Below are 27,711 nucleotides of genomic sequence, written 5' to 3'. Positions count from 1 at the left end.
CTTTATTCAGTGCTGCTTTGTAGTTGCATGTTATTTTTTGAGTTGTCAGTTTTTTAAAGCAGTTTTTCCGAGTTTTGTATGTTAGCATCTATGTGCTCCAATAGTTGCTCACTTTCGGTCACCTTCACTGGTCCCGTATTACCTTCCAGATCCTTACAAACCCAGCATCACCCTTCCATACAACGTATTTTTTCATTTCCCATGAGTAACACCAAGAAGATCTACTTCTTTACAAATACTGGGGGTGTAATTTAACTTAGGTGGGGCAAAGCAGGCAATAGCAGATTGGCCACCTGTTGCACACCCTGCCTGATTTTCCTTTCCACTGAAGTCAATGGAAAGGAAATTTGAGCATGGTGCATAATGGATGACCGATCTGCTACCGCCTGTTTTCCGCTCATGTCGGAGTTAAACTTCACCCCCAGTGTCCTCTAACTTCCTGTGACAAAGCCATGAGGGATCAACTAGTAATATAATAAAAACATCATGATTATGCACACATTCCGCTCATCATACTTAACCATAAGCAAATTTCAGTAAAATCAAAGACAAAATTCTGTGTCACACTTTAACCTGATTGGCTGAAATTATATATTCATAAAAAATACACAAAATTGGCATATGCAAATTTTAAAATTGTGATTCAAATGTATTAATTGTAATTTGCTCATTTGTAACATTTGTAAGGTGGCAAAGTAATCAAACCACTCAAACTACACTTTCAAACTCCTTTCACCTGCCATTTTCTTTTATCAGTAATTGAAATTTCTAATATCCAAAATAAAGTATCTAACATACTTCCTAATAATGTTATCTCTAAAGGTGTCACTGGTATGTTTGAGTAGTTTTATTAATCTTTTTACATTAAGAGCTCAACCACTCTCAAAAGCCTGGGTTTGAAGTTGATATTTTGACCCTGAAGTTTCACTGCATTATCTGTAGACTGAGAACGTGTAGAATTTCCCATCATGACTCAGTAAGACGTCAGTGAAAGTGTCTCACACTTGAATTATATGCCTCCTCATTGTGTAAAACAATTTTTGACTTTCTTTCAGTTCATCCAAATTATTGGAAAACAAGCCATAGAATTAATTTTTTAGGTAAACTTCCATGTTACTTTTTACTGTTTGCTTTTTAGCTCAGAGACAGTATAAGTTACAGACAGCTAGTCAGCCAAAGAGGGAGAACGTTTTCTCATCTTAATTTGAGTTCTTTTTTCTTTTTCCAAACAAAACAAAAATGAATCGAACTTTGAAAGCTTCTTAAGTTAACACAAAGATTTTGATTACCAATACTTGTGTTCTGTTGACAGTTAAAAAATTTAAACATTCTAATTAATCACAGCTGTGCTGTCAATGCATCCAAATGCAATGTGTGAGCAAAAGTGTTCTACTACCCCACTCTCCAGTACCCATTACTCCATAACTCCCACTACCTCCCAATGCCCATTTCCCAACTATTCCCCTAAATGCCAAATGCCCAATCAATACCTCTCCATCATATTACTCACTACATCTGTACGCATTATAACTACAAATAATAACTACTAAACCAATACTGACTTGCCCTGCCACTAATCTGAATTCTCACCTGCCCATGACATCCACCCCAAGGACTTACTATGCCAATTCCCCAAATAGTCACTAACTTTAATGCTTTCTAGCTCATTTTCTACTCACTGCCTCTCCTTTACTCACTCCTCTACCTCAAGTACCCACTACTCCCAATTCCTCATTACTCCTCCCAAACTACTCACTACCATCACAATTGGCAAACCTCGCCGGCAACTTTGACTGCTTGCACCTCACTTCCCAAATCCTTACAAACTCCAAACCTCTCTCCCAAACATATCTTCTCATTTACTATGAGCAATGCAACAGAAGACCCACTTCCTTATTAAACAACTTAACTGCCGACTTCCTGTGAGCAACACCCGGGGAGATCAGCTAGTATATATAAAAATATTGCATTTATCATATATCATCACAATTCCAAATGTACAAAAATATATTTTAAAAACAAAGTGATTTCCTGACCCTAATAGCCTGGCCTCTCTCCAAGCAGAAGTCAGGAATTTATAAGAAGCTGCTAATGCACTGAAAGTTCCTCCACAACAACCTTAGGATGTGTCTATTTAGACCACGTCCCCACAGCCAGTAGCTGAGCAGAGGTCTTAATTTTAATCCTGGCTCCTAGCATCTAAACATCGTAACCATGTTTCAGATCCCAGGCTATCCATTAGCAATGCCACATGAGATCTGCTTGTAATACATAATGGCAGTTATATTGGATAATCCCCAAAAACGGCAGCTGGGATCGCGGTGCACGATTTACCCGCGCCCGTTGGTTGCGATGCAGGCAGCATGTAACATTCATGCTGCCTGATGAGTTCTATGATTGCCGTGAGCGCTACCTGTGCTGTTGAGTGGCTGAACGCACCAACAGGGGGCCCCAATACTGGCTAGGGCCACTTAAAGACAGCCTGCACCTCTTAAAGGATGAGGTGCACTGCGGCTGCAGGAATTACTTTAAGTAAATCTGTGCTGGACTATAGTGAAGAATAGTGATGATGAGAATGCTGGAATTTTTAATGAGCAACAACTTGGTAGCTCAAAGTTTGCCGGACTCTTATATTTTCAAAATATAAGATACGGGTCTGAACGGAGATCAGAAATTGCACACGTAAAACACAGATGCAGGTTGCATCCTTATGTTTACAAACTGTTGACTTCCTTCAAAACATTGAATAAAGGTTGTTCAGCACTACACTCCCTATCATCCACCCACCCACAAACTCTTTCAATCAGTACTCAACTCTTCCAATCAGATGCTTCATCTTACCCTCACACATTACCTTATGTCCTTACGTTTAAAAACTGTTGTTTTATATTAAAATACTGAATAAAGGTCTCACAAAACTACGTCCCACATCCTCCAATCTGCACGCCAGGCCCCACCAATCTGCCGATCTGAGTTTGTACCGAGTCTGCGAGAGAATGTGCACCAAGGTTCTCTGATGGTGCACTAGAGGCCTTGGTGCAAGAGGTGGACAGAAGGAGGGGCATCCTATATCCGCAGGGAGGCAAGAGGCCCTCCAGGCATATGCTTCTGAGGCAGTGGCGGACGAGGTCAATGCCAGGAGCAAAGCACCACAAATGTGGATGCAGTGCAGGAAGAAGTTCATTGATTTAACACGAGTTGTCAAGGTGCGTGAGTTCAAGTTTCAAGTGGCATATCGTATCAACTGCACCACTAGCCGCATCCACTGCTCCACGCACCACACCCATCACCCACCTATCAACAAACTCTTTCAATGAGTACTCAACTTTTCCAATCAGATGCTTCATCTCACCCTCACACATTACCACTCTTGCAAACCGCACACCCACAACTCACAGATCACACACACTGGCAGCTATTCAACCATGACAGCCACATCACCCAAACATCTTGCAGGACACTCACTGACACATGTTCCGCTTTCTTGCAGGAGAAGGTGGAGCATAACAAGAGGCAGCAAGTTGCAGTGGCTCGATGGAACATGAACCCACTGTCCTCTCTCAGAATGACAGCATTCCTGTCCCACTCCTGGCACTCCGCCAGTGCCCTTGTTGTTGCCTGTCAGCCAGCCAGCCCACTCCCTGTATAGTACTGAAACTTTATTATAGGAACCTAGGAACAGGGGTTGGCCATTTAGCCTCTCAAGCCTGTTCCGCCATTCAATGAGATCATGGCTGATCTGTGACCTAACTCCTTATATACCTGCCTTAGCTCCATATCCCTTAATACCTTTGGTTAACAACAATCTATCAATCTCAGATTTAAAATTAACAATTGTACTAGCATCAACTGCCATTTGCAGAAGAGAGTTCCAAACTTCTACTGCCCTTTGCGTGTAGAAGTGTATCCTAACTTCACTTCTGAAAGTCCTGGCTCTAATTTTTAGGCTATTCAAGTTGCAGTATTCAAGTATAGGAGACCTCCAATAACAGGCAGAAATGCATCAACAGCCAGAAGTAATAACCCAGCAACTAACCTGTAAATCCTGCATGATCTCTTTAAATAGTGCTGGATGGGGGGTCCTCCATGCCATTTAAGACCTGTTCAGCTGTGCGAGGTTAAGTCAATGTGTTGGTTGGAGCATGGAGTTCCAAAATAGCAGCGGTCCCTTTAAATCAGCGTTGCACACTGATTTACGTCATAATCTCCCAATTCTACATGCTGCCGGTGTCACCTTTACCAAGATGGCATCCTGCGCACTCCAGAAGTGCACCCGCATCTCAGACGCCATTCTTGGGGCTTAGTTGTCTGTATAGCGCCTACAGAACGGGCGCTACGTGGCCCAATTTATCTCCCAATATGTTACATTGCATAACGCATCTGTCATTATACAACAACATATCTGTTACCTCATCATAGAACGGTTAAAGCACAGGAGGCCATTCGGCCCATCGAGTCCATGACAGCTCTCTGCAAGAGAGCACAAAATTATGAGGGGCCCAGATAGAGTAGACAGGAAGTACCTGTTTCCCCTAGCGGAGAGTTCAAGAACTAGAGGACATAGATTTAAGCTGATTGGCTGAAGGATTAGAGGGGACATGAGGAAAAACTCTTTTACCCAGAATGTGGTGGGCGTATGGAATTCGCTGCCCGAATTGGTGGTAGAGGCAGGGACCCTCAACTCTCTTAAAAAGTACCTGGACCTGCACCTAAAGTGCTGTAAGCTGTAGGGCTTTGAACCGGGTGCTGGAAGGTGGGATTAGAATGGGCACCTGGTTGTTCTTCGAGCCAGCGCGGACACGGTGGACCGAATGGCCCCCTTCTGTGCTGTATCTTTTCTATGGTTCTATGGGTCTAAGAGCAATCCAGCTAGTCCCACTGCCCCGCCCTATCCCCGTCGCCCTGTAAAAATTTTTCCCTTCAAGTACTTATCCAATTCCCTTTTGAAAGTCACGATTGAATCTGCCTCCACCACCCCCTCAGGCAGTGCATTCCAGATCATAACCATGCGCTGTGTAAAAAAGTTTTTCCTCATGTCACCTTTGGTTCTTTTGTTAATCACCTTAAATTTATGTCCTCTTGTTCCTGACCATTCCGCCAAAGGGAACAGTTTCTCTCTATCTACTCTATCCAGACCCTTCATGATTTTGAATACCTCTATCAAATCTCCTTTCAACGTTTTCTGCTGTAAGGAGAACAACCCAAGCTTCTTCAGTCTATCCTCATAACTAAAGTCCCTCATCCCTGGAATCATTCAGGTAAATCTCTTCTGCATCCTCTCTAATGCCTTCACATCCTTCCTAAAATGCGGTGCCCAGAACTGGACACAATACTCCAGTTGTGGTCGAACCAGTGTTTTATAAAGGTTCATTATAACCTCCTTGCTTTTGTACTCTATGCCTCGATTTATAAAGCCCAGAATCCCGCATGCTTTCTTAACCGCTTTCTCAACCTGCCCTGCCACCTTCAACGATTTGTGCAGATACCTCCGATATCTCTGTTCCTGCACCCCTTTTAGAATTGTACCCTTTAGTTTATATTGCTCCACCTCGTTCTTCCTACCAAAATGTATCACTTCACACTTTTCTGCGTTAAATTTCATCTGCCATGTGCCCGCTCGTTCCATGAGCCTGTCTATGTCCTCCTGAAGTCTATCACTATCTTCCGCACTGTTCACTACACTTCCAAGTTTTGTGTCATCTGCAAATTTAGAAATTGTGCCCTGTACACCCAAGTCCAAGTCATTAATATATATCAAGAAAAGCAATGGTCCTAGTATCAACCCCTGGGTAACACCGCTGTATATCTCCCTCTAGTCCGAAAAACAACCGTTCACCGCTACTCTCTGTTTCCTGTTACTTAGCCAATTTCGTATCAATGCTGCCACTGCCCCTTTTATTCCATGGGCTTCAACTTTGATGACAAGCCTATTATGCGGCACTTTATCAAACGCCTTTTGGATGTCCATATACACCACATCAACCGCGTAGCCATCATCAACACTCTCTGTTACTTCATCAAAAAACTCAATCATGTTAGTTAAACATGATTTGCCTTTAACCAATCCATGCTGGCTTTCCTTAATTAATCCAGACTTGTCCAAGTGACTGTTAATTTTGTCCCGGATTATCATTTCTAAAAGTTTCCCCATTACTGAGGTTAAACTGACTGGCCTGTAGTTGCTTGGTTTATCCTTAAACCCTTTTTCAAATAAAGGTGTAACATTTGCAATTCTCCAGTCCTCTGGCATCACCCCTGTATCTAAGGACGATTGGAAGATTATGGCCGGTACCTCCGCAATTTCCACCCTTACTTCCCTCAGCAACCTAGGATGCATCCCCCCATCTGGACCGGGAGACTTATCTACTTTAAGTACAGCTACCCTTTCTAGCACCTCCTTTTTATCAATTTTTAAACCATTCAGTGTCTCAACTACCTCCTCTTTTACTGTGACTTTGGCAACATCTTCTTCCTTGGTGAAGACAGATGCAAAGTACTCATTTTGTACCTCAGCCATGCCCTCTGCCTCCAAGCTAGATCTCCTTTTTGGTCCCCTAATCGGTCCTATCCCTCCTCTTACTACCTATTTACTGTTTACATGCCTATAGAACACTATTGGATTCCCTTTTATGTTAGCCGCCTGTCTATTCTCATACTCTCTTTGCCCCTCTTATTTCCTTTTTCGCTTCCCGTCTGAACTTTCTATATTCAGCCTTGTTCTCACTTGTATTATCAACCTGACATCTGTCATACTTTTTACTGCTTCACCTTAGTCTCTATCTCTTTCGTCATCTAGGGAGCTCTGGCTTTAGTTGCCCTACTTTTCTCCCTTGTGGGAATGTACCTAGACTATACCCGAACCATCTCCTCTTTAAAGGCCGTCCATTGTTCAATTACAGTTTTGCCGGCCAATCTTTGACTCCAATTCATCTCACTGAAATCGGCCCTTCTCCAATTGAGTATTTTTACTTTAGAGTGGTCCTTGTCCTTTTCCATAGCTAATCTAAACCTTATGATACTATGATCACTGTTCCCTAAATGTTCCCCCACTGACACTTGCTCCACATCATTCCCCAGAACCAGATCCAGCAATGCCTCCTTCCTCGTTGGGCCGGAAACGTGCTGGTCAAGAAAGTTCTCCTGGACACACTTCAAAAATTCATCCCCCTCTTTGCCACTTACACTATTACTGAGAATCCCTGTGTGGTCAGTGTCCAGTAAAATAGTAAAGTGCCTACGTGGCAAAATAGCAGAATGCACAATGGTTAGGAAAGGGTTAATAAGTTGATAGCTGAGGTTGGTAAAGGGCACCCCCCCTGCTGGGCCAAATGTTTGCGTAGTCAGCAGGCCTGCATTGTCTTATCAATGTAGAGTCTTTGATGTGTTTCAGGGTCTGGTCTGAGTGTCTCCATGTTGCGAGCTAATCAAGATTGGTAACACCTTAGCAAGACCAAAAGGGACATTCCTAGTGAGAAGAAAGGATGCATCGCATCCATCAGTGTCTGTCACTGCAGCATGATCAGGCCATGGGCTACCTGTGATTGGCTTGAAATTAGGTAACCTCACATGGCCAGTCTATGTCCAGCTTATGATTGGTGTTGACTCTTGTGTTAATGATGTTCCAACCCCTATTGATCTGTATAAAGGTATGAATTTTTGTATATGTCTTTGTCTCCTTATTCTGTTAGAATCGTCCGGACTCCCTCAGGAGTCTGAATCGAAGCTACAGACTAAGACCTGCTATTAAAGTTGTGTTGAACTTTAAAGGTGTATTCGACTCAGTGTTTACTGAACCAGACTGAGGGGAAAAAAGAATCCAGTTCATTATTTGGTGGCCCGTACGGGGATCTCAACGGTCGTTCACCGAGAGTTCGCGGAGTAAGAGGCGGATTTGTCTTGGACACGGAGGAAGGAGAGAGAGCACCCGATGTGAGTAAAACCTTTTTTACTATATCGGCTTTCCTAAATCTGTTAAGTCTGACGATGAATCGTCCAATCGCTAACACTCGTGTGGCGTCCTTACGAGATTCAGGTCAGTCTGGCGAATACACAGAAATAGCAGGAAGAGGTCAGTGGTTGAATATCACTGAGGGTCAGTACAGGTACTGAGGGAATAACTTGTAAACGGTAGGTCAGTGATAGAACTGTCACTGAGGGTCAGTGATCAAAATTATCACTGAGAGTTAGAGTTCGAGTTCTTGGTAATTGGATATAAACCGGAACCTCGAGTCAGTGATTAAAAATCGCTGAGGATTAGGGTTCGAGTTCCTGGTGATTGGGTATAAACAGGAACTTCGAGTCCCTGGGGATTGGGTATAAACAGGAACTTCGAGTCCCTGGGGATTGGGTATGAACAGGAACTGATTGCTTGTGCTGATCGACTACAGAAGGAAGTGCCTGTCTCAAACGCACGCCTTAGACCGGTTGTTAAGAGGGGAGATCCCCCACGCGAAGGTCAGGACCCTGAAGTGGGCGTAGAGACCAAAGGCACTTAGGATTGTGAGGCACAAGGAATCAGGTCCATCCTTGAATTCTGTTCGAATACAGTTGTATTAATTAGTTGACTAAGAGTAAAGGATCCGGACATAACTATGTACGTAGATGGGAGTGCCTCAATTGGTTCCTTTGGAGAGAAACTTTCTGGATATGCAATAGTGGACCAGGACGGTAAAACTGTCGAATCTGCTGCTTTTGAGTTTCCATATTCTGCCCAGCAAGCGGAGCTGTTTGCACTGATAAGAGCTTGTGTCCTCAGGAAAGACCAAAGGGTTAATGTGTATACAGATTCGAGATACGCTTTCGGGGTAGTTCACGATTTTGGACAGTTATGGAAAAACAGAGGGTTTCTGACTTCTGCAGGTACGCAGATTTCCCATCAGAAGTTAGTCTCAGATTTGTTACAAGTCCTTATGCTACCAAGACAGATCTCAGTTATAAAATGTTCCGCCCACACGACAGGACAGATCCCAGTAGATATAGGGAATAGATATGCTGATCAGGAAGCTAAGGAAGCGTCCCAGACACAGAGGGTGGTTGTCCCTAGAATGATGAGTCAGACTAAAAGCTCAAACAAAAGCAAGTCTCCCTCTGAAAAGCCAATGCCAACCAACCAAGACGTCATTAAATTACAGGAGGACGCTCCTGACGGTGATAAACAAATGTGGAAACAACTTGGTTGTACTTATGACTGTGTATCTAAATTGTGGGTTACCCCTGCGGGGCAGACTTGTATGTCAGATGAATTAGCACTAAGGGTTATTGAATGTGTACACTTTGCAACTCATTGTGGTGCCAAAGCTGCTAGTGGTACGCTGCTGGCCACTTGGTGGCATCCGAGGTTGCAAGCCCTAGCCCAGAGCATCAGCAGTCGCTGTCTCATTTGTCAACAACACAACCCTGGGAAGGGAGTGCCTTGCGAATGGGGAAAGACCCCTTTGCCGGAAGGTCCCTTTGAGACCCTCCAGATGGACTACATTGAGTTGGAAAGATGTCAAGGTTATGAATATGTTCTAGTTATTGTTGATGTATTTAGTAAATGGATAGAGGCCTATCCGACAACGGATAACAAAGCCTCCATGTTGTAAAAGTTCTGATGAAAGAGATCATCCCGAGATACGGAATCCCAAATCAATTGAGTTCAGATAACGGCCCTCATTTTGTGGGTCAGGTGAACAAGGAATTCTGCACCCAAATGGGCATTAAACAACAGTTACACTGTGCCTACAGGCCACAGGGTTGGTCGAACGAGCTAATCAGACTTTGAAAAATAAACTGGCTAAACTGCAGGCAGAGACTGGTACTACTTGGCTTAAACTTCTTCCTATAGCCTTATTTCAGATACGTACTACTCCGGCTGGGGTAGCACGGTTAAGTCCTGCTGAAATTATATACGGGAGACCCCTCAAGACCCCGTGGAATCAAAACGCTCCGAAAACTGTCCACTTTCACCACATGACAACAGAAATGACTAACTATATTTTGTCATTAACTAAGGCATTGAGAAGCCTCCACTCTCGGGTACGAGCTGCCTACGTCGAACTTCCTCCCATAGCCAGTCCATCTAAAATCGAACCGGGAACGTACGTGTTAATCAGGAATTGGACAAGGAAAGGACTGGAACCTCGTTGGGAGGGGCCCTATCAGGTTCTACTCACCACCCCTACCGCTGTGAAGGTAGAGGGGAAGAGTGCTTGGGTTCACCTCCACCACTGTAAAACTATCAGTCCCGCGTCTCAAACTTAAAATGCTAACTTCTCTTTTCTTCTAAGAAATCTTCCCTATACAGGTATTGTGACCAGCTATGAAAGTCTTCCCTTGGATCTTCTGCCTTGAACTCTTGCTGACCCTGGGAGTAACCAAAGAGAGAACATGTCGACAGGACCAGCCTAAGCGCATACACCACCTATGCAAAGGAGACGTACTTCGATGCAACGATAACGACCCAGACGGATTCGGAAGGTGGAACATCACCCGGATAGACGGATGTGCCGGGCTCCTGAGGCAGCCCCACCGCTCGATAGAGTTAGGAATATCGCATGGAGGAATACCTTGTTATGGGACTGAGTGCAAATATGATTATGTTTGTAAGCATGAAGGGGAAAAGACCCCTGAGCTGTGTAAACAAGAGAGAGATACACAGAGGTACGATCGGTACCTGAGATTTAACCAAGGGAGAAAGCGTAATGGGTTAGCCCCCATAGAGATTTTTAACTATCTAAGATTAGAGGGTTCTCTGCTACAGAGACGTAAGAGAGATCTCCAACTCCAAAAGTGTGAACTGCACATTAACACCTTCCTGTACATGAGTTATGTGTATGCCAAATGGCAGGGTATCTCTAGCTGTTGGGTGTGTTCCCACATTCCTATCCATTCCAAGGGAGGTATCCCTTTAAAGCCGATTCCCTTTACGTCCCATGAATCTGCGGAATGGGTCATAAGACGAAACAATTCGGGAAATGCGATAGGAACCCCGGAAACAATAGAGTGGGCATCAGTGGGGTATAGTCTTAATGAGTTTAGAGGATGGTACCAGCCTAATTACAATCAAGCCCATAAGACCCCGTTCCTGCTCTTGACCGACACGTCTAGACCAAACGTTGGAATAAGAATGCCCCAAATAATGGCCCTTTTATGGGACATAGTGATTGCAGCACCACCCACTATTGGCTACCGCCCATAGTCAACCTGACTACCCAGGGCATGTTCCAGGGCCAGTGGGCCCCAACGCTTAATAAAACCAGTGGGTTGCTGTGGAATCACCTTGACTCTTGGCCTCTTATATATATGGCTAAAGAGGGAAATTTAACTGCATATAATGGTACGTATTTCATATGCGGCCATAAGGCATACCCATGGTTGCCTCAGAACTGGATCGGGTCCTGTTATTTAGGATATGTAGTACCCCATGTTCATCACTTGCCTTCCCTAGCGGATTATCACCAGTATAGGCCTAAAAGGGCAATTACAGAAACGGAACGATATTTCGCTATTTTGTTCCCTGGGTATGGGGTAGCCAGGACAATTAAGGAAATTCGGCAGATGGCTTCGGTATTAGAAGAAGTAGCCAATGACACCGCAGTAACACTGAAGGATATTAATGCAGAAATGATAGCCATTCGGACAGTGGCCTTGCAGAATCGCATGGCTCTAGACTACCTGTTAGCCGCAAAAGGGGGAACATGTGCACTGATTGGAACAGAATGCTGCACCTACATACCAGATAACTCAGAAAATATAACTAATCTGGCTGAGCATATACAGAAAGCCGTAACAAAATTACATCAAACCTCAGGAGAAGGTTGGTTAGAATGGCTTCTCAGTGGCTCATGGGGATCGTATTTGATGCACGGATTAGTTATTCTAATTGTAGCAATATTTACTTTTGGCCTGATCGTTGCTTGCATCAAAATCTGCTGTAAGGTAGCAATGGAACAAATTCGAGTATGAGACTCTGCTCAGGCAGAACTGATGAGTGAACAAGGGTTGGTTATCATGAAATGATAAAAGGGGGAAATGAGAATCCCTGTGTGGTCAGTGTCCAGTAAAATAGTAAAGTGCCTACGTGGCAAAATAGCAGAATTCACAATGGTTAGGAAAGGGTTAATAAGTTGATAGCTGAGGTTGGTAAAGGGCACCCCCCACTGTTGGGCCATATGTTTGCGTAGTCAGCAGGCCTGCATTGTCTTATCAATGTAGAGTCTTTGATGTGTTTCAGGGTCTGGTCTGAGTGTCTCCATGTTGCGAGCTAATCAAGATTGGTAACACCTTAGCAAGACCAAAAGGGACATTCCTAGTGAGAAGAAAGGATGCATCCATCAGTGTCTGTCACTGCAGCATGATCAGGCCATGGGCTACCTGTGATTGGCTTGAAATTAGGTAACCTCACATGGCCAGTTTATGTCCAGCTTATGATTGGTGTTGACTCTTGTGTTAACGATGTTCCAACTCCTATTGATCTGTATAAAGGTATGAATTTTTGTATATGTCTTTGTCTCCTTATTCTGTTAGAATCGTCCGGACTCCCTCAGGAGTCTGAATCGAAGCTACAGACTAAGGCCTGCTATTAAAGTTGTGTTGAACTTTAAAGGTGTATTCGACTCAGTGTTTACTGAACCAGACTGAGGGGAAAAAAGAATCCAGTTCATCATTACTATCCCAGCCTATATTAGGATAGTTGAAGTCCCCCATTATCACTACTCTACTGCTCTTGTATATCTCTGTAATTTCCCGACAAACTTGCTCCTCTATATCCTTCCCACTAGTTGGTGGCCTATGGAATACCCCCAGTAGTGTAATGGCACCTCTATTGTTTCTTAACTCTAACCATTGCAATATTCTCCTTAATCAATACTGCCACCCACCTCCCTCCTTTCTTTCCTTCCCTTTCTTTCCTGAACACCTGGGGCTCAATTTTAGGGGGCAACTGCGGGTGCGTTGGGGGCGGGGGAGCTCCGAAAATTGCGGAAATCCTGTTCGGGATCGGAAGCCGGCTCCAACCCTGCCGACTTCCGAGTTTCCCAGGGTCCCACCTGTGTGCGTGCAGGCGACCTGAAAACAGAAGTCCCGCCGGCCTTAACAATTAAAGAGCCAAATGTACCCCATTGAGGTACTTAAGGCACTTTACCTGTAACAGATGAAGTAATTGTAACGATTTTTAACGTACCTGGGCGGCTTGCCCACCGCTTCTGATTCACTCCTGGTGAAACCAGGCATGAAGGGCCGGATCAGGAAAAAAAAACGAAATAAATTACATAAAACACCATAGATGGAAGTTAAAACACAAAATGAACCTGTTCCAATGTCCGATGTCTCCCTCTCCGATCTATCCCTCTTCACCCCACCCTGATGTCGTCCCGATGTCCCCCTCTTCACCCCCCGGATGTCCTCCTGATGTCCCCATCTTCACCCCCCCCCGATGTCCCCATCTTCACCCCCCCGATGTCCCCCATTTCACCCCCCGATGTCCCCCTCTTCACCCCCCCGATCTTTCGCTCTCCCCCTCGTCATCCCCGATCTTCCCCTCTCCTGCCCGATCTTCCGCTCTCCCCCCCGATCTTCTCCTCTCCCCTCTCGATATCCTCCTCGTCACCCCCGATTTTCCCCTCTCCCCCACCCCCCCCGATCTTCCACTCCCCCACATCCCCCGGTCTTCCATTCCAGCGCCGGATGACGTCTCGCTTGCTCTTTCTTTCCCCCCCTCACGTTGCAGCTCCTGACAGTAGCTAGCTTGTCAATCAGGCTGACTGCTGGGCACAAAACCCGGAAAGGACGTTAATCAACATGCAATCGCGTCGGAAACGGTAAGTTTTGATCATGTGGGTTTGCCACGTGGATCTTCAATCCCCCCACCCCGGTCCCCGCTGCCAACCTGCCACCATTGCAAAATCGAGCCCCTGGTATCCAGGAATATTTAGTACCCAGTCCTGCTCCTTTTTAAGCCAGGTCTTCGTTATCGCCACAGCGTCATATTCCCATGTAGCTAATTCCCATGTTGCTAATTCCCATGCGCCTGCAACTCACCAACCTTGTTTAGTGCGCGTCGTGCATTTTTTTTATACGTTCATGGGATGTGGGCGTCGCTGGCAATGCTGGCATATATTGCCCATCCCTAATTGCCCTAGAGAAGGTGGTGGTGAGCCGCCTTCTTGAACCGCTGCAGTCCGTGTGGTGAAGGTTCTCCCACAATGCTGTTAGGAAGGGAGTTCCAGGATTTTGACCCAGTGACGATGAAGGAACAGCGATATATTTCCAAGTCGGGATGGCGTGTGACTTGGAGGGGAACGTCCAAGTGGTGTTGTTCCCATGTGCCTGCTGCTCTTGTCCTTCTAGGTGGTAGAGGTCGCGGATTTGGGAGATGCTGTCGAAGAAGCCTTGGTGAGTTGCTGCAGTGCATCCTGTGGATGGTACACACACACTGCAGCCACAGTGCGCCGGTGGTGAAGGGAGTGAATGTTTCGGATGGTGGATGGGGTGCCAATCAAGTGGGCTGCTTTGTCCTGGATGATGTCGAGCTTCTTGAGTGTTGTTGGAGCTGCACTCATCCAGGCAAATGGAGAGTATTCCATCACACTCCTGACTTGTGCCTTGTAAATGGTGGAAAAGCTTTGGGGAGTCAGGAGGTGAGTCACTCGCCACAGAATATCCAGCCTCTGACCTGCTCTTGTAGCCACAGTATTTATATGGCAGGTCCAGTTAAGTTTCTGGTCAATGGTGACCCCCAGGATGTTGATGGTGGGGGATTCGGCGATGGTAATGCCGTTGAATATCATGGGGAGGTGGTTAGATTCTCTCTTGTTGGAGATGGTCATTGCCTGGCACTTGTCTGGCGCGAATGTTACTTGCCACTTACGAGCCCAAGCCTTGCTGCATGCGGGCTCGGACTGCTTCATTATTTGAGGGGTTGCAAATGGAACTGAACACTGTGCAATCATCAGCGAACATCCCCATTTCTGACCTTATGATGGAGGGAAGGTCATTGATGAAGCAGCTGAAGATGGTTGGGCCTAGGACACTGCCCTGAGGAACTGCTACAGCAATGCCCTGGGGCTGAGATGATTGGCCTCCAACAACCACTACCATCTTCCTTTGTGCTAGGTATGACTCCAGCCACTGGAGAGTTTTCCCCTGATTCCCATTAACATCAATTTTACTAGGGCTCCTTGGTGCCACACCAGTTCCCCATAGGCAGTAATAGTGTTAAAGCGATAGCTATCTGAAACGCAGCTTCATTTTAGCACCTAATCTCATTTCATAAATCAAGCAAACCCTGATCAGAATTAACATAGTGGCAACATAATCGAAAAGTCACTCTTGAAGGTTCATAAAATTTAACAGATCATTGATTGATTACAGATGCAAAGTTACAAGTGTGAACAAATACATTTGGACAGCACACGAGGATGGTATTCATGCCAAATTTCTAAAAACTGCACTAGACAAGAGGTGGGGCATCAGTAATGGTCTTGAAGTGATGGGATCCACCGACTATTTTCAGGAACCCTTCTGAGGTTTTTGAATATGATTCTGCTTGAGGCATGTAAATCCACAGTATTCTACAGCACAGTTCTGGTTTCTATCCACAAGAAAGAGGATCCTACAAAGCCCAAACACTATCAAGGAATCTCAATAACATCAGTGGCTCTTAAGGTAGTTCTTCAGATTGTTGCAATATGTATGTTGGATATACTGGAGGCCCACAAAGCAATCAGAAAAGAAGAGACAAAATTTTATCTTGTGAGGAAAGTGTAGGACGAGTAGCGGGTTTTTACGAGATTGCAGTATTATAAAATTAAGGGGGAACCCACTTATATTGGTATAATCAATTTTTGACAGGTTTTTGACGTAATGCCTCATGCAGCCCTCACGAAGAAGTTATAGAAGTACACAGTCAAAACTTGGATTTTATCTGGATGTGTACTCTAACTCCAAGATCCATATAAGGGTAAGTGAGAGAATCACTGGACTTGTTTCTCTCAAAGGGAAAGGTTACCAACTGTGATCCTATTCAATGTCATCATGAATGATCAATGATATGTTGGATGGCATCACGAAGGATGGATATGAAGTGTCTGATCCAGGCATTACTTTTTGCAGATATTCTGTTACAGGTGGTCTCAACACTGATCTAGTGTGGTCAGCCCACCATCTTGAACAATAGAATGACTAGTGGAATATGGTGGTGGGGGCAATCTGTTTTAATTGTTGATCCATATTGGTACCTGGGGGTTCTGGTGGATGGCAACTTCAGCCTCGACACAATCCTTTGGAGTTGTACTGAAAAGTGGCAGAGTATTGCCCTTCTTCAATGATTCCCAACGCAGATTAATCCTGTGGTGTATGAAATATGTGTCCAAACAGTTTCCTTCATAGTTGAGAACTCTACTGTGTCAACCTTGGCTCACTGGTAGCACCCTAGCCTCTGAGTCAGAAGGTGTTGTGGGTTCAAGCCCCATTCCAGAGACTTGGGCAAATAATCTAGGCTCGCACTTCTGTGCAGTACTGAGGGAGTACTGCACTTTTGGAGGTGCCATCTTTCAGATGAGACGTTCAACCGTGGCCCCGTTTGCTCACTCAGGTGGACGAGAAAGATCCCATGATACTATTCGAAGAAGTGCAGGGGAGTTCTCTCAGTGTCCTAGTCATTCCTCAACCAACATCTAAAACAAATGATCTGATCAATTATTTCATTGCTGTTTGTGGGAACTTGTTGTGTGCAAATATGAGAAGACGTACTCATATATCCCAGGCTCAGAGCCTACCATGATGAAGTTGCAAAGAGGCTAGCAACCGTTGCTGAAGTTCTATACCTTCTATTGGTGGAACCATCGTTTACTAGGATATGATGTGTATCCATATTATGATCCCATTTCCCTCCTCTACCGCCAAAGAATATCTCAAGAAAAGATTTATTGGGCTTGCTTGTGGCTATCCACAAGGGAATAACATTTGAAAATTGCAGGGTGTTGCAGGAGCAACTTCCAGAAGAATCTTCAGGAAGATGTGCTGTTATGCACTTTCAAGATTCTGGAGCTGCAGGTAATTCTAATTTTAAACTGCCATCTTGATACATTTCTGATCCACAAACAATAAGCCAGCAGCCAGAAAGTGTGCTTAGACACACAATGGTGATATAAAGCGTTAGTTATCTAACCAGAGGGAAGATCATTATGAGAATATGGTTCCTTGCAATACCTGAGAGTTCAGGTATTACTTCATTCTATTCAGACAATGGTAGTTTAGCCAGGCAATACTGTAGGACTCCTACATCGAAGTATAGGCTCTCACCACAAGGAAGTAACTGATTGACAGCTCGGTGGACTGAGTCGCTCATCTCAGATTTAAGGGGATGCAGTTCAGGGAATTCTCTCCCTCTCAGATACAGAATCAGCTGCGAGTTCAGCAGGCAGCAGCAGGAATTATCTGCATTTTAAATGTCTGAACCAGCTGAGATGGCACTCATTTCTAAGACTGCCTCCTTCCACTGGGCCTGCAAAATACCCTTTGTGGGCCTCCATCCCGTGCAGCCAAAACACTTGGTCTCCCTTACCAGATTACAGACACTTACACTACAAATGATCAGTCTTTTAATTAGTGTGCCAGGTGTCCTGAATAATCACCAGCCTCAGTCATTGCAATGAGCTACATTGGTAAAAACATAAAATGGCAGCCATTTTAACTCTACAGCAACACTGGATTTTTCATCAGACAGGTGGAATCGCTATAGAGAGCAACAATAGGCCTGAGAACCAGCCATAAGAACTTAATGAAATCAAAGGAGAAAAATTGGGCTGGTGACACCACTGGGTGTAAGTATGTTTCAAGCGCAGTTTTGGTGTTACACCTGACAAAGAGAAATATCTAGGCCGATATCTTTCATATATGCCATTTTAGAATTATGGTAATCAAATTCTAAGATTGATCCCGCAAGGTTTTTTTGAAAACTGAGGAAGTGAGTGCTTAAAGACTATTTATCCATCAGTGCCACAGAAATCTTTGTTCAAGACCTGAATTAGTCAAGATAAAGGCTATCTTTGATAGCCATGAGAAGGCTGAGTGATTAAAACGTTAATACATTCAGCAATCCGCAAATGGGTAAGGAAACTGTGTGAAATACAATATGATGGCATAGGAAACCCAAGCTGTAACAACTACATATTAAATCTTGTCATATCTTTGAATTGATATTATTGTTTATAGTTAAATGACAAAACTTATGGTAATTTGGAAAACAGAGAACTAGAGTTGGTTGGAACATAGCAGATTATCTGCAGTAAAGACTGAGAAGCTAGGAGTCGCAAAACTGAGGCGCTGCAGGGTCACGACTGGCAGTATGATAGAATTACAGCACGACAAGTTTAAATAGGCAGTTTTCATTATAAATGTGGATATAGAAATTTATAATGGGAAAAAGCTGACACAAAAACGTGATAACAGGAACTGAGGTTTTATAGATAGGAAACACATGCAGGTACAAGATTTTTAATATATTACCAGCTACCATGGCATTGAACATAGGAACAGTAGGCCATTCAGCCCCTCATGCCTGCTCCGCCATTTGATAAGATCATGGCTGATCTGTGATCTAACTCCATATACCCGCCTTTGGCCCATATCCCTTAATACCTTTGGTTGCCAAAAAGCTATCTATCTCAGATTTAAATTTAGCAATTGAGCTAGTATCAATTGCCGTTTGCGGAAGAGAGTTCCAAACTTCTACCACCCTTTGTGTGTAGAAATGTTTTCTAATCTCGCTCCTGAAAGGTCTGGCTCTAATTTTTAGACTGTGCCCCCTACTCCTAAAATCCCCAACCAGCGGAAATAGTTTCTCTCTTTCCACCCTATCTGTTCCCCTTAATATCTTATAAACTTTGATCAGATCACCCCTTAACCTTCGAAACTCCAGAGAATACAACCCCAGTTTGTGTAATCTCTCCTCGTAACTTAACCCTTGAAGTCTGGGTATCATTCTCGTAAACCTATGCTGCACTCCCTCCAAAGCCAATATGTCCTTCCGAAGGTGCGGGGCCCAGAACTGCTCACAGTACTCCAGGTGTGGTCTAACCAGGGTTTTGTATAGCTGCAGCATAATTTCTGTCCCCTTGTACTCTAGTCCTCTAGATATAATGGCCAGCATTCCATTTGCCTTCTTGATTATTTTCTGCACCTGTTCATGACAATTCAATGATCTATGTACCTGAACCCCTAAGTCCCTTTGGACATCCACTGATTTTAACTTCTTACCATTTAGAAAATACTCTGTTCTATCCTTTTTTGATCCAAAGTGGATGACCTCACATTTGTCTACATTGAATTCCATTTGTCACAGTTTTGCCCATTCACCTAATCTATCAATATCGCTCTGTAATTTTATGTTTTCATCTACACTGCTTACAATGCCACCAATCTTTGTGTCATCGGCAAACTTAGATATGACACTTTCTATGCCTTCATCTAAGTCGTTAATGAATATTGTGAAAAATTGAGGTCCCAAGACAGATTCCTGCGGGACTCCACTAGTCACATCCTGCCAATGTGAGTACCTACCCATTATCCCTACTCTCTGTCGCCTTTCGCTCAGCCAACTTCCTAACCAAGTCCATACTTTTCCCTCGATTCCACGGGCTTCTATCTTAGCTAACAGTCTCTTATGTGGGACCTTATCAAATGCCTTCTGGAATAACATCCATTGACATTCCCCTGTCCACTACTTTAGTCATCTCTTCAAAAAATTCAATCAGGTTTGTCAGGCACGACCTACCTTTCCCACAAATCCATGCTGGCTCTCTCTGATTAATTGAAAATTCTTGAGGTGTTCAATCACCCTATCCTTAATTATAGACTCCAGCATTTTCCCCACAACAGATGTTAGGCTAACTGGTCTATAATTCCCTGGTTTCCCTCTCTCTCCTTTCTTAAAAAGCAGAGTGACATGTGCAATTTTCTAATCTAGAGGGACAGTTCCTGAATCTAGAGAACTTTGAAAGATCATAGTTAGGGCATCTGCAATGTGCTCACCTACTTCCTTTAAAACGCTGGGATGGAAACCATCTGGTCCTGGGGATTTGTCACTCTTTAGTGCTATTATTTTCTTCATTACTGTTGCTTTACTTATGTTAATTTTATTGAGTCCCTGTCCCCGATTCAATATTAGTTTTCTTGGGATTTCTGGCATGCTATCCTCTTTTTCTACTGTAAATATTGACGCAAAGTAATCGTTCAACATGTCTGCCATTTCCCCACTGTCAATGACAATATCCCCACTTTCAGTTTTTAAGGGGCCAACACTGCTCCTGACCACCCTCTTTTTCTTAATGTAACTATAAAAGTTCTTCGTATTGGTTTTGATATCCCTTGCAAGTTTCTTTTCATACTCTCTTTTTGTAGCTCTTACTATCTGTTTTGTGACCCTTTGTTGATCTTTGTATCTTTCCCATTCGCCAGGATCTGTGCCATTTTTTGCCTTTTTGTATGCCCTTTCCTTATGTCTTATACTGTCCCTTACCTCTTTAGTTGTCCATGGCTGTTTTTTTTGGCAAGTAGAGTTCTTGCCCCTCAGGGATATAAACCGATTCTGTATCAAGTTAAATGTTTCTTTAAACATTTCCCACCGATCATCAGTCGTTTTACCCGTTAATAGATCTGCCCAGTTTACTGTGGACAGTCTCTGTCTCATCCCATTGAAGTCGGCCTTACCCAAGTCTAGAATCTTTGCAGCTGATTCACTTTTTTCCCTTTCAAACACTACATTGAACTCGATCATGTTATGATCGCTATTGGATAGATGTTCGCGTACAGTTAAGCCGTTAACTAAATCTGGTTCATTACTTATTACTAAATCTAGTATGGCTTGCCCCCTTATTGCCTCTAGGACATACTGCTGTAGAAAACTATCCCAGACACACTCAAGAAATTCACTACCTTTCTGACAGTTGCTGGTCTGCTTTTCCCAATCTATGTGAAGGTTAAAGTCCAACATTAAGACCACTATGCCTTTCTTACACGCTTGTCTAATCTCTGCATTTATACAATCTAGCACTTCAGAGCTGCTGCCAGGGGTCCTAGACACAATTCTCACTATAGTCTTAGATCCTTTCCTATTTCTCAATTCAACCCATAAGGTCTCTGTTGGCTGCTTATCTCTCGTTATATCCTCCTTTATCATTGAAGTGATTTCATCTCGAATCATTAAGGCTACTCCACCCCCTCTTCCATTTTCCCTATCTCTCCTTTAGACCTTATAACCCGGTATATTTAGTTCCCAATCCTGACCATCCTGCAGCCATGTCTCAGTAATAGCTATCATGTCATACCCTCCAATTTGAATTTGAACCTGTAGTTCATTAAATTTATTCCTTATACTCCGTGCATTTGTATATAGAACTCTTAGTTGGGCCACCCTAGCCTGGCCTTCAGCTTTAATGCATGGTCAATCGCCTTATGCCTTCTAGTTTTCACTTTATCAGTAGTGTCTTTCTTTCTTTCTGCTGCTCTACGCTTTTCCCTTGTGAATAGGAGAATATGCTCTCTCTCGCCTGTCTCTGAATTAATGTTGCGATTTCTCTCTCTCTCTTTTCTTCTAGTTATAGCTCCCTAATTCTTCTTTTTGCTACTATCTATATCTTTCTTACATTTCTGGATTTTTTTGCCCATTTTTCCATGGAAATGATCTAGATATAAATTATTCTAAAATGTGCTTTTAGGTTAAAGATTACTTTACAAGAGTTAAATTTACAGTACAGCAGGGCTTCCAGGTGTGTATCAGTTGAACCTAACATCCTGGAGATAATTTGACATTCCAGCGACTATTTACACTCATTGTGGTAGTCAGTTTTGACTAAACACTAACATGGAATCAAGCTTTTAAAAAAGAAACAGACAGCAAAGAGGTAGCTAGATAGCGGAGTGTTACGAGAAGGTTAAAAAAGATAGGAGATTGCAAGGAGTAAGGTTGTGCCCTTGGTTGTAGGAATGAATGCAGAGGGATTATTCTGTTTAAGTTAAGTTCGGTGACCCATTGATGTGGGAATATTGTGCGTTATTTATTTTGTATCACTACGTGAATATAAGTTGCACCGATAGAACTGAGCAACACTGATAATACGCATTACTTAGTGTTTCACTTTACTATGGAATAAAACAGGTTTATGAATCGAACCAAACTTTACCTCATCTACTGTTAACTTGATCTGCTTTCGGAGACATTGAATAAATATACATGCTAAATACATGAATATCCAGTCCAGATTGCAAGGGGGTTCTATTGTTACGCCTCTGGGCCTCATTAATGTACAAGTAGATTTAGGGCAGTGAGTCAATTTCCATAAAAGTGAGACCCTCAGACTGCTTACAGGAGTGACTGACGCCACTGAACCTGAGAAGGTACCTACGACCAGAACTTATAACAGTCTTTTTCTTTTTTTTGGGTGGGAGATGATTGGTGGTATGGCATGGTGTGATGGGGTATGGAGCCATCAACAGCTGCAGATTGCATTTGGGGTGGGATTTGCAGGTAAAATGTAGGCTTCATGGCTCCCTTTCCACCCCTTTACATCCATCATATCCCTTACCCTTTCACCTTCCCACTAACCTTCACTCCCTCATCCTATCACCCCTTTCACTCTGTCACTACCTCTTGCCTCCTCCCCTTTAAACTATCCACTCAACTCCCGTATACTCTCCTACCCCATACTCCGCTGTCACTCACTTCACCCTTAATCCTCCATCCACTCCTCCCCCAATCCCACTCACTTCGCCAAAGATGGGTAGAGAGAGGCGAGAGGCCCCTTTGACCCTTAACCAGTCTCCCTCCTCCCCTTGCCCCCTGGTTACCTATTTGTTTCCCTCAAAGTCTTTGTTTGCTTTCAAAGTTCAACTTACTTGTTTTTAAAATAAATCGAATTAGAATGAGGAAAGTCACTCTGTATCTCTCTCTATCTGTGCGTCTTTCTTTTTCTCTGTCTGACTCATAGCTGTTAGAATTTAGAATCTCTGTCTCAGAGGTGTATGCAATTAGAGCATTTACCTTTTCTGTCAACAAAACACAGATGAGATAATTAGTTGGCTTTAAAAATCACCTTTATGAAAATTTAACTAACATTAGCATGACGAAAGGTACTCTCAGCTTAATGTACTTTCTGAAATTAATAGAAAACAAAACAAAAGCTACAGCAGGTGTGTAATCATTATCGTCATTTTTCTCTCCCTCTCTCACATACATACAGTTTCTCTGTTTAAAAAAAAGAATATAAACTTTATCTGAATAAAGATTTTGAATGTTTCTCCTTGCTTTTCTTCAAATAATTTTAAAAACAACTGAGCAGAAACTTCTAGAATCTAAAGAAATATATTCCATCGGCACAGCTGACTAAATGGTTCGTACACATCTTGAGAAATTGTACACACTTCACATACTCAAGCTACTAAATCCAAATTCAACTCACAGCTCTAAGCAAAAAGATCAAGTCCAAGCCCCTGCTTTTGGGCACGCTGAGACATCGGCTCTCAACTAAAAACTTGAATAAAGGCATTAAAAGACACAGAAGATATTTCAAACAATACTGTTAGTCAAAATAGTGGTTCAAAGATTTTTCAGAAAGCATTTTAAGCAATTTGTGGGGAAAAGGTAATATAGTGCCACCGAGTGGTTCAGTTACAGTGTGACAAGTTTACATAGGCGATTTCCATTATAAATATGAAGACAGGAATTTATAATGGGAAATAAATGACACAAAAGTGTGACAAAAAGATAAACAACAGGAAGTAATGTGTTGTAGACAGGATGTACAGGCAGATGTATGATTTTTTAGTAAGATATAGATATTAATATACATATGCTACTGGACCTTCTATGGTATTGCCAATGTTAGCCTGACGATACAGTAGTTCCTTTACCTATGTACTGAAATTTATACATCATCTTTTTCAAAGTACAGGTCACACAACAGGACGGTAGTATCGGAATGGAATTTAGTACCTGGTGTTTCCAGGGTGCTGCACAGGAGGTCTTGGGGTTTAACAACACAGAGTCCACAGGGAAAGATGGTCCCAAAGGTTGGCAGAACTGGGCTGAGGGTCCTGGGGTTTGGCAAGACTGCAGTTTTGCAGTACTGAGGGCAGTCCTAGAATTTAACATCACCTGGGGTGGGGGAGAAGGTGCTGGATATTAGTAGCATTGAGGGAATAGTCCTGAAGGTTATCAGCATAGTGGGGTGGATCCTGGGGTTCAATAGCAAGGAAGGAGGCTTGTGCATTTTGCCAGCATTGAAGGAATGATCCTGCAACTTCACAGTACTGGGGTCGGAGTCCTGTGGTTTGGCAGCACTGGGGAGTGTTGCCTAGTTGATTGCATTACTGAAGAGGGATTTCTACAGTCTGGCAGAATTGGGGAGGCAAATCTCATGGCTTAACAGCATTAGGAGGGATGTTCCAGTGTCTACGAGAGATGGAGGTAGGAGGGAAAGAGTCATGAGGGTCTGAGAAAGGGTTGGGGGGGGGGGAAGAGTCATGGCAATAGGCAACACTGGAAGGAGTCCAGGAATTCAAGAGCATAAGGGGGAGAGGGTTCTAGGGCCGGACAAAAAGGTGGGGGTTGGAGAGAGGAGTTTGGGGGTCTGGTATCATTAGGAGGGTGGTTCCAAGATTTGGCAGCAGTAGAAGGTTATATATATAGATTTTGAAGAAAAATCAAAAAAAATGCAGCAGCACTTCCAAATTCTGCTTCCATGCGCATGAGCTCCTACAGACAACCAGCTATGCAGCTGGAACGCAGCAGGAATATATAATGAACTACCAAAGGGGAGGTTCGGGTAGGAGTAGGCACATGCTGTAATTTGGACAGATGTTTTATTGTGCACTATTCCCACCATCATAGTGCACACATTGGAAATTTTACCCCTGTAGTGTTTTAAAAACAGGCTTATAAAGTGGACAAAACATAAATGGCTCAGAACAGTTTATATTTTGAACTCACAGAATTATAGAATGTTACAGCACAGAAATGGGCCATTCAATTCATCAAATCTATGCCAGCGTTTTTCTCCACATAGTCTAATCCAATTCCCCATATCTTTTAATATATTTATGATTTCTCCTATGATTAAATTTATTTTTTCACTATCAGGGCTGATCAATTTATAGAATCAATGTCTACTGCAATAGAATACTTACAGTGATGCAAGTGAAAGTCATTTGGTGCTTTGGCAGACCACAGCCTCATTGTGTTCACAGTGTTGTTCAGATATCCTGGCACTGGAGTATCATATGGTATGGCAAGAACTACCTGCAGGTTTATCAGCACAAAAGGCATTGTATTTTCAATACAGATGAAGGGACTACTGTCCTCTAGTTGTAATGAAGGGTAAACCCGTGTAACACTAATAATCTATCTTTTTTCTTTATAGATGCTGATTAACCTGCTGTGTGTTTCCAGCATTTTCTGTTTTTAATTTCAAATAGTTGATAACCGTCACACAAGTTTAAAGCATGCACTATTGTCTCATCAATGTTTCATTGTATAACCATCATAGAATGAAAGATTTTGCAATGAATGCAATATTTCAAGATTTTTGCATTTCAACTTTTAAGGACTGCAACACCTAGACTAAAATCATTCAATTTTCATAAATATGTCATATTGTAGTTCATTTGGGGGTGGCATGGGGAGTTGAGTAAAAACGAAACACACTTCAGGCATCACACTATCTGATTAGCAAAATTCTGAGCTAAAGCCATTGTTTGGATGAAGTTTCCGACTCGCTAAACGGGAATCATGTTTGTACCGAAGCCAGAAAGATTATTCAGCTTGGTCACTGTGGCCACATTCAGTCAGCCAGCCAGCCAGACCTGGACCATGTCAAAATACCATCCGTCCAAAGTCAGCCACTGTAGTCTTGATTATGGAAAAATCTCCCTGATTCAGAGCTATACCAATGACAATTTCAGAAGAAATTACAGATCCATTATGTGAGGTTTGGCTGGTCTCCTGTGGTCATGTTCATTGGCGATCTGGGGTCGGGAGTACAATTAAAAGCCTAGAATTTCTGCAGGGATTCTCTTGATCTCCGGTCATAACTGCTACAGAAGATCGTGAGAACTCCACATAAATTCTAACCCATAATGTTTAGCTGCTAACCTGACTTGTCCCATTAAGGCCACTGCTCATGAACTCCCAATAGGGAAGTATTCTAAATAAGTCCTGAGATCAATTAAAAGCTAATTACTATTGTTGGATGTTAGACTAGATTGACAACTGCATGGTTACCCTTCTCATTATCTCAATAACTTCTCCAAGTTATCCCAAGATCAGAAAAAGATGGCAGGAAATAACTTTTTTGTATGCTTATTTAAAATAATGGTTGTTCAGTTGTGATTCGTTGAAGTGTTATACAAAATGTGACATCTGCAGTGGGACACACACTCTCAAAACTTTTATTTAAATGCTAATAGATTTCCCATGGCATTGCTCACAGTGAGTCAGAATATGCTGTTATAACAATAGGGGTATTTATGCCATGCAGAAGTTAATGTCAGGACCACTAATTTAGTAACTAAATAAGTAAAATTCCATTTTGATTGATTGGTATTCTGGAATTCCGACTGGTGCTTGCAAATTAAATTCCATGATTCTGTCGATTATTCTGTGAATACGGAAAATGTTTTACATTTGAGATATATATTTCTTTACCCATGTATTTATTTTTTTTCTCTTACCAGTTTTAAAGCTGAGTATACACAGCAAGATGATACTCAAGAAGTACCAGTTGGAGTTACATATCTGGTATTTAGCAATACTGGTAGATGGACTGAGATTTGGCTGCACTGCAGGTAGTCCAGGGCTTTGATAGCACTATCTTCAGCCAGAAGTGCCGAGTGGATGATCCATCTCGGCCTCCTCCCGATATCCCCACCATCACAGAAGCCAGTCTTCGGCCAATTCGATTCACTCCACGTGATATCAAGAAACAGCTGAGTGCACTGGATACAGCAAAGGCTATGGGCCCCGACAACATCCCAGCTGTAGTGCTGAAGACTTGTGCTCCAGAACTAGCTGCGCCTCTAGCCAAGCTGTTCCAGTACAGCTACAACACTGGCATCTACCCGACAATGTGGAAAATTGCCCAGGTGTGTCCTGTCCACAAAAAGCAGGACAAATCCAATCCGGTCAATTACCGCCCCATCAATCTACTCTCAATCATCAGCAAAGTGATGGAAGGTGTCATCGACAGTGCTATCAAGCGGCACTTACTCACCAATAACCTGCGCACCGATGCTCAGCTTGGTAGTTACTTTGATCATTTTATTATTTCTATAGATCGCCTGTTGAATTTTTTCATTGATTTTAAATAATAAGGGTTGTAATACTCGCTTAGCTTTATAAGGTTGTGCCTCAGATCTCACCCTTGCTACAATATTTACCCTTGCTGCATCCCACCTGGAGAAGCCTTATTCCCAACCAGTTTGGCCTAAATCATTTAAAGTCTATTTTAGAGTGAAATTGAAATAGTTGTTACTTTACTTATGGAAACAGCTACTTAAATGTGTAACTGATTCCATTGCATTCTCCTGTTTACTTTAGCTGGGCTTAGATATTGAGGAACTGGAGGAAATTGAAGATGATGCTGGTCTTGGCAATGGAGGTTTAGGCAGGCTTGCAGGTAATTGTATTTTTCCACCTTCCCATCCCCCATCATAAACTTCCATGCTTCCCTCAACAGA

General features: G+C 43.1%; 1 protein-coding gene across 3 annotated transcripts in view; it reads right to left on the bottom strand.

The window, feature by feature from the left end:
• pygl (phosphorylase, glycogen, liver) overlaps positions 1–27,711 on the bottom strand; it is a 155,373-nt gene that overhangs the window by 83,962 nt on the left and 43,700 nt on the right. For all 3 annotated transcript variants that reach the window (XM_067991011.1, XM_067991012.1, XM_067991013.1), the window contains one exon: positions 25,165–25,276. In XM_067991011.1, coding sequence (XP_067847112.1) covers positions 25,165–25,276 — 112 coding nt within the window. The remainder of the gene's footprint in view (positions 1–25,164; positions 25,277–27,711) is intronic.

Source organism: Heptranchias perlo, chromosome 10, assembly GCF_035084215.1.
Source record: "Heptranchias perlo isolate sHepPer1 chromosome 10, sHepPer1.hap1, whole genome shotgun sequence".
In the NCBI taxonomy this organism is placed as follows: domain Eukaryota; kingdom Metazoa; phylum Chordata; class Chondrichthyes; order Hexanchiformes; family Hexanchidae; genus Heptranchias; species Heptranchias perlo.
Note: the sequence above shows the minus strand (reverse complement) of the source record. Positions and strands in the feature narration are given on the sequence as shown.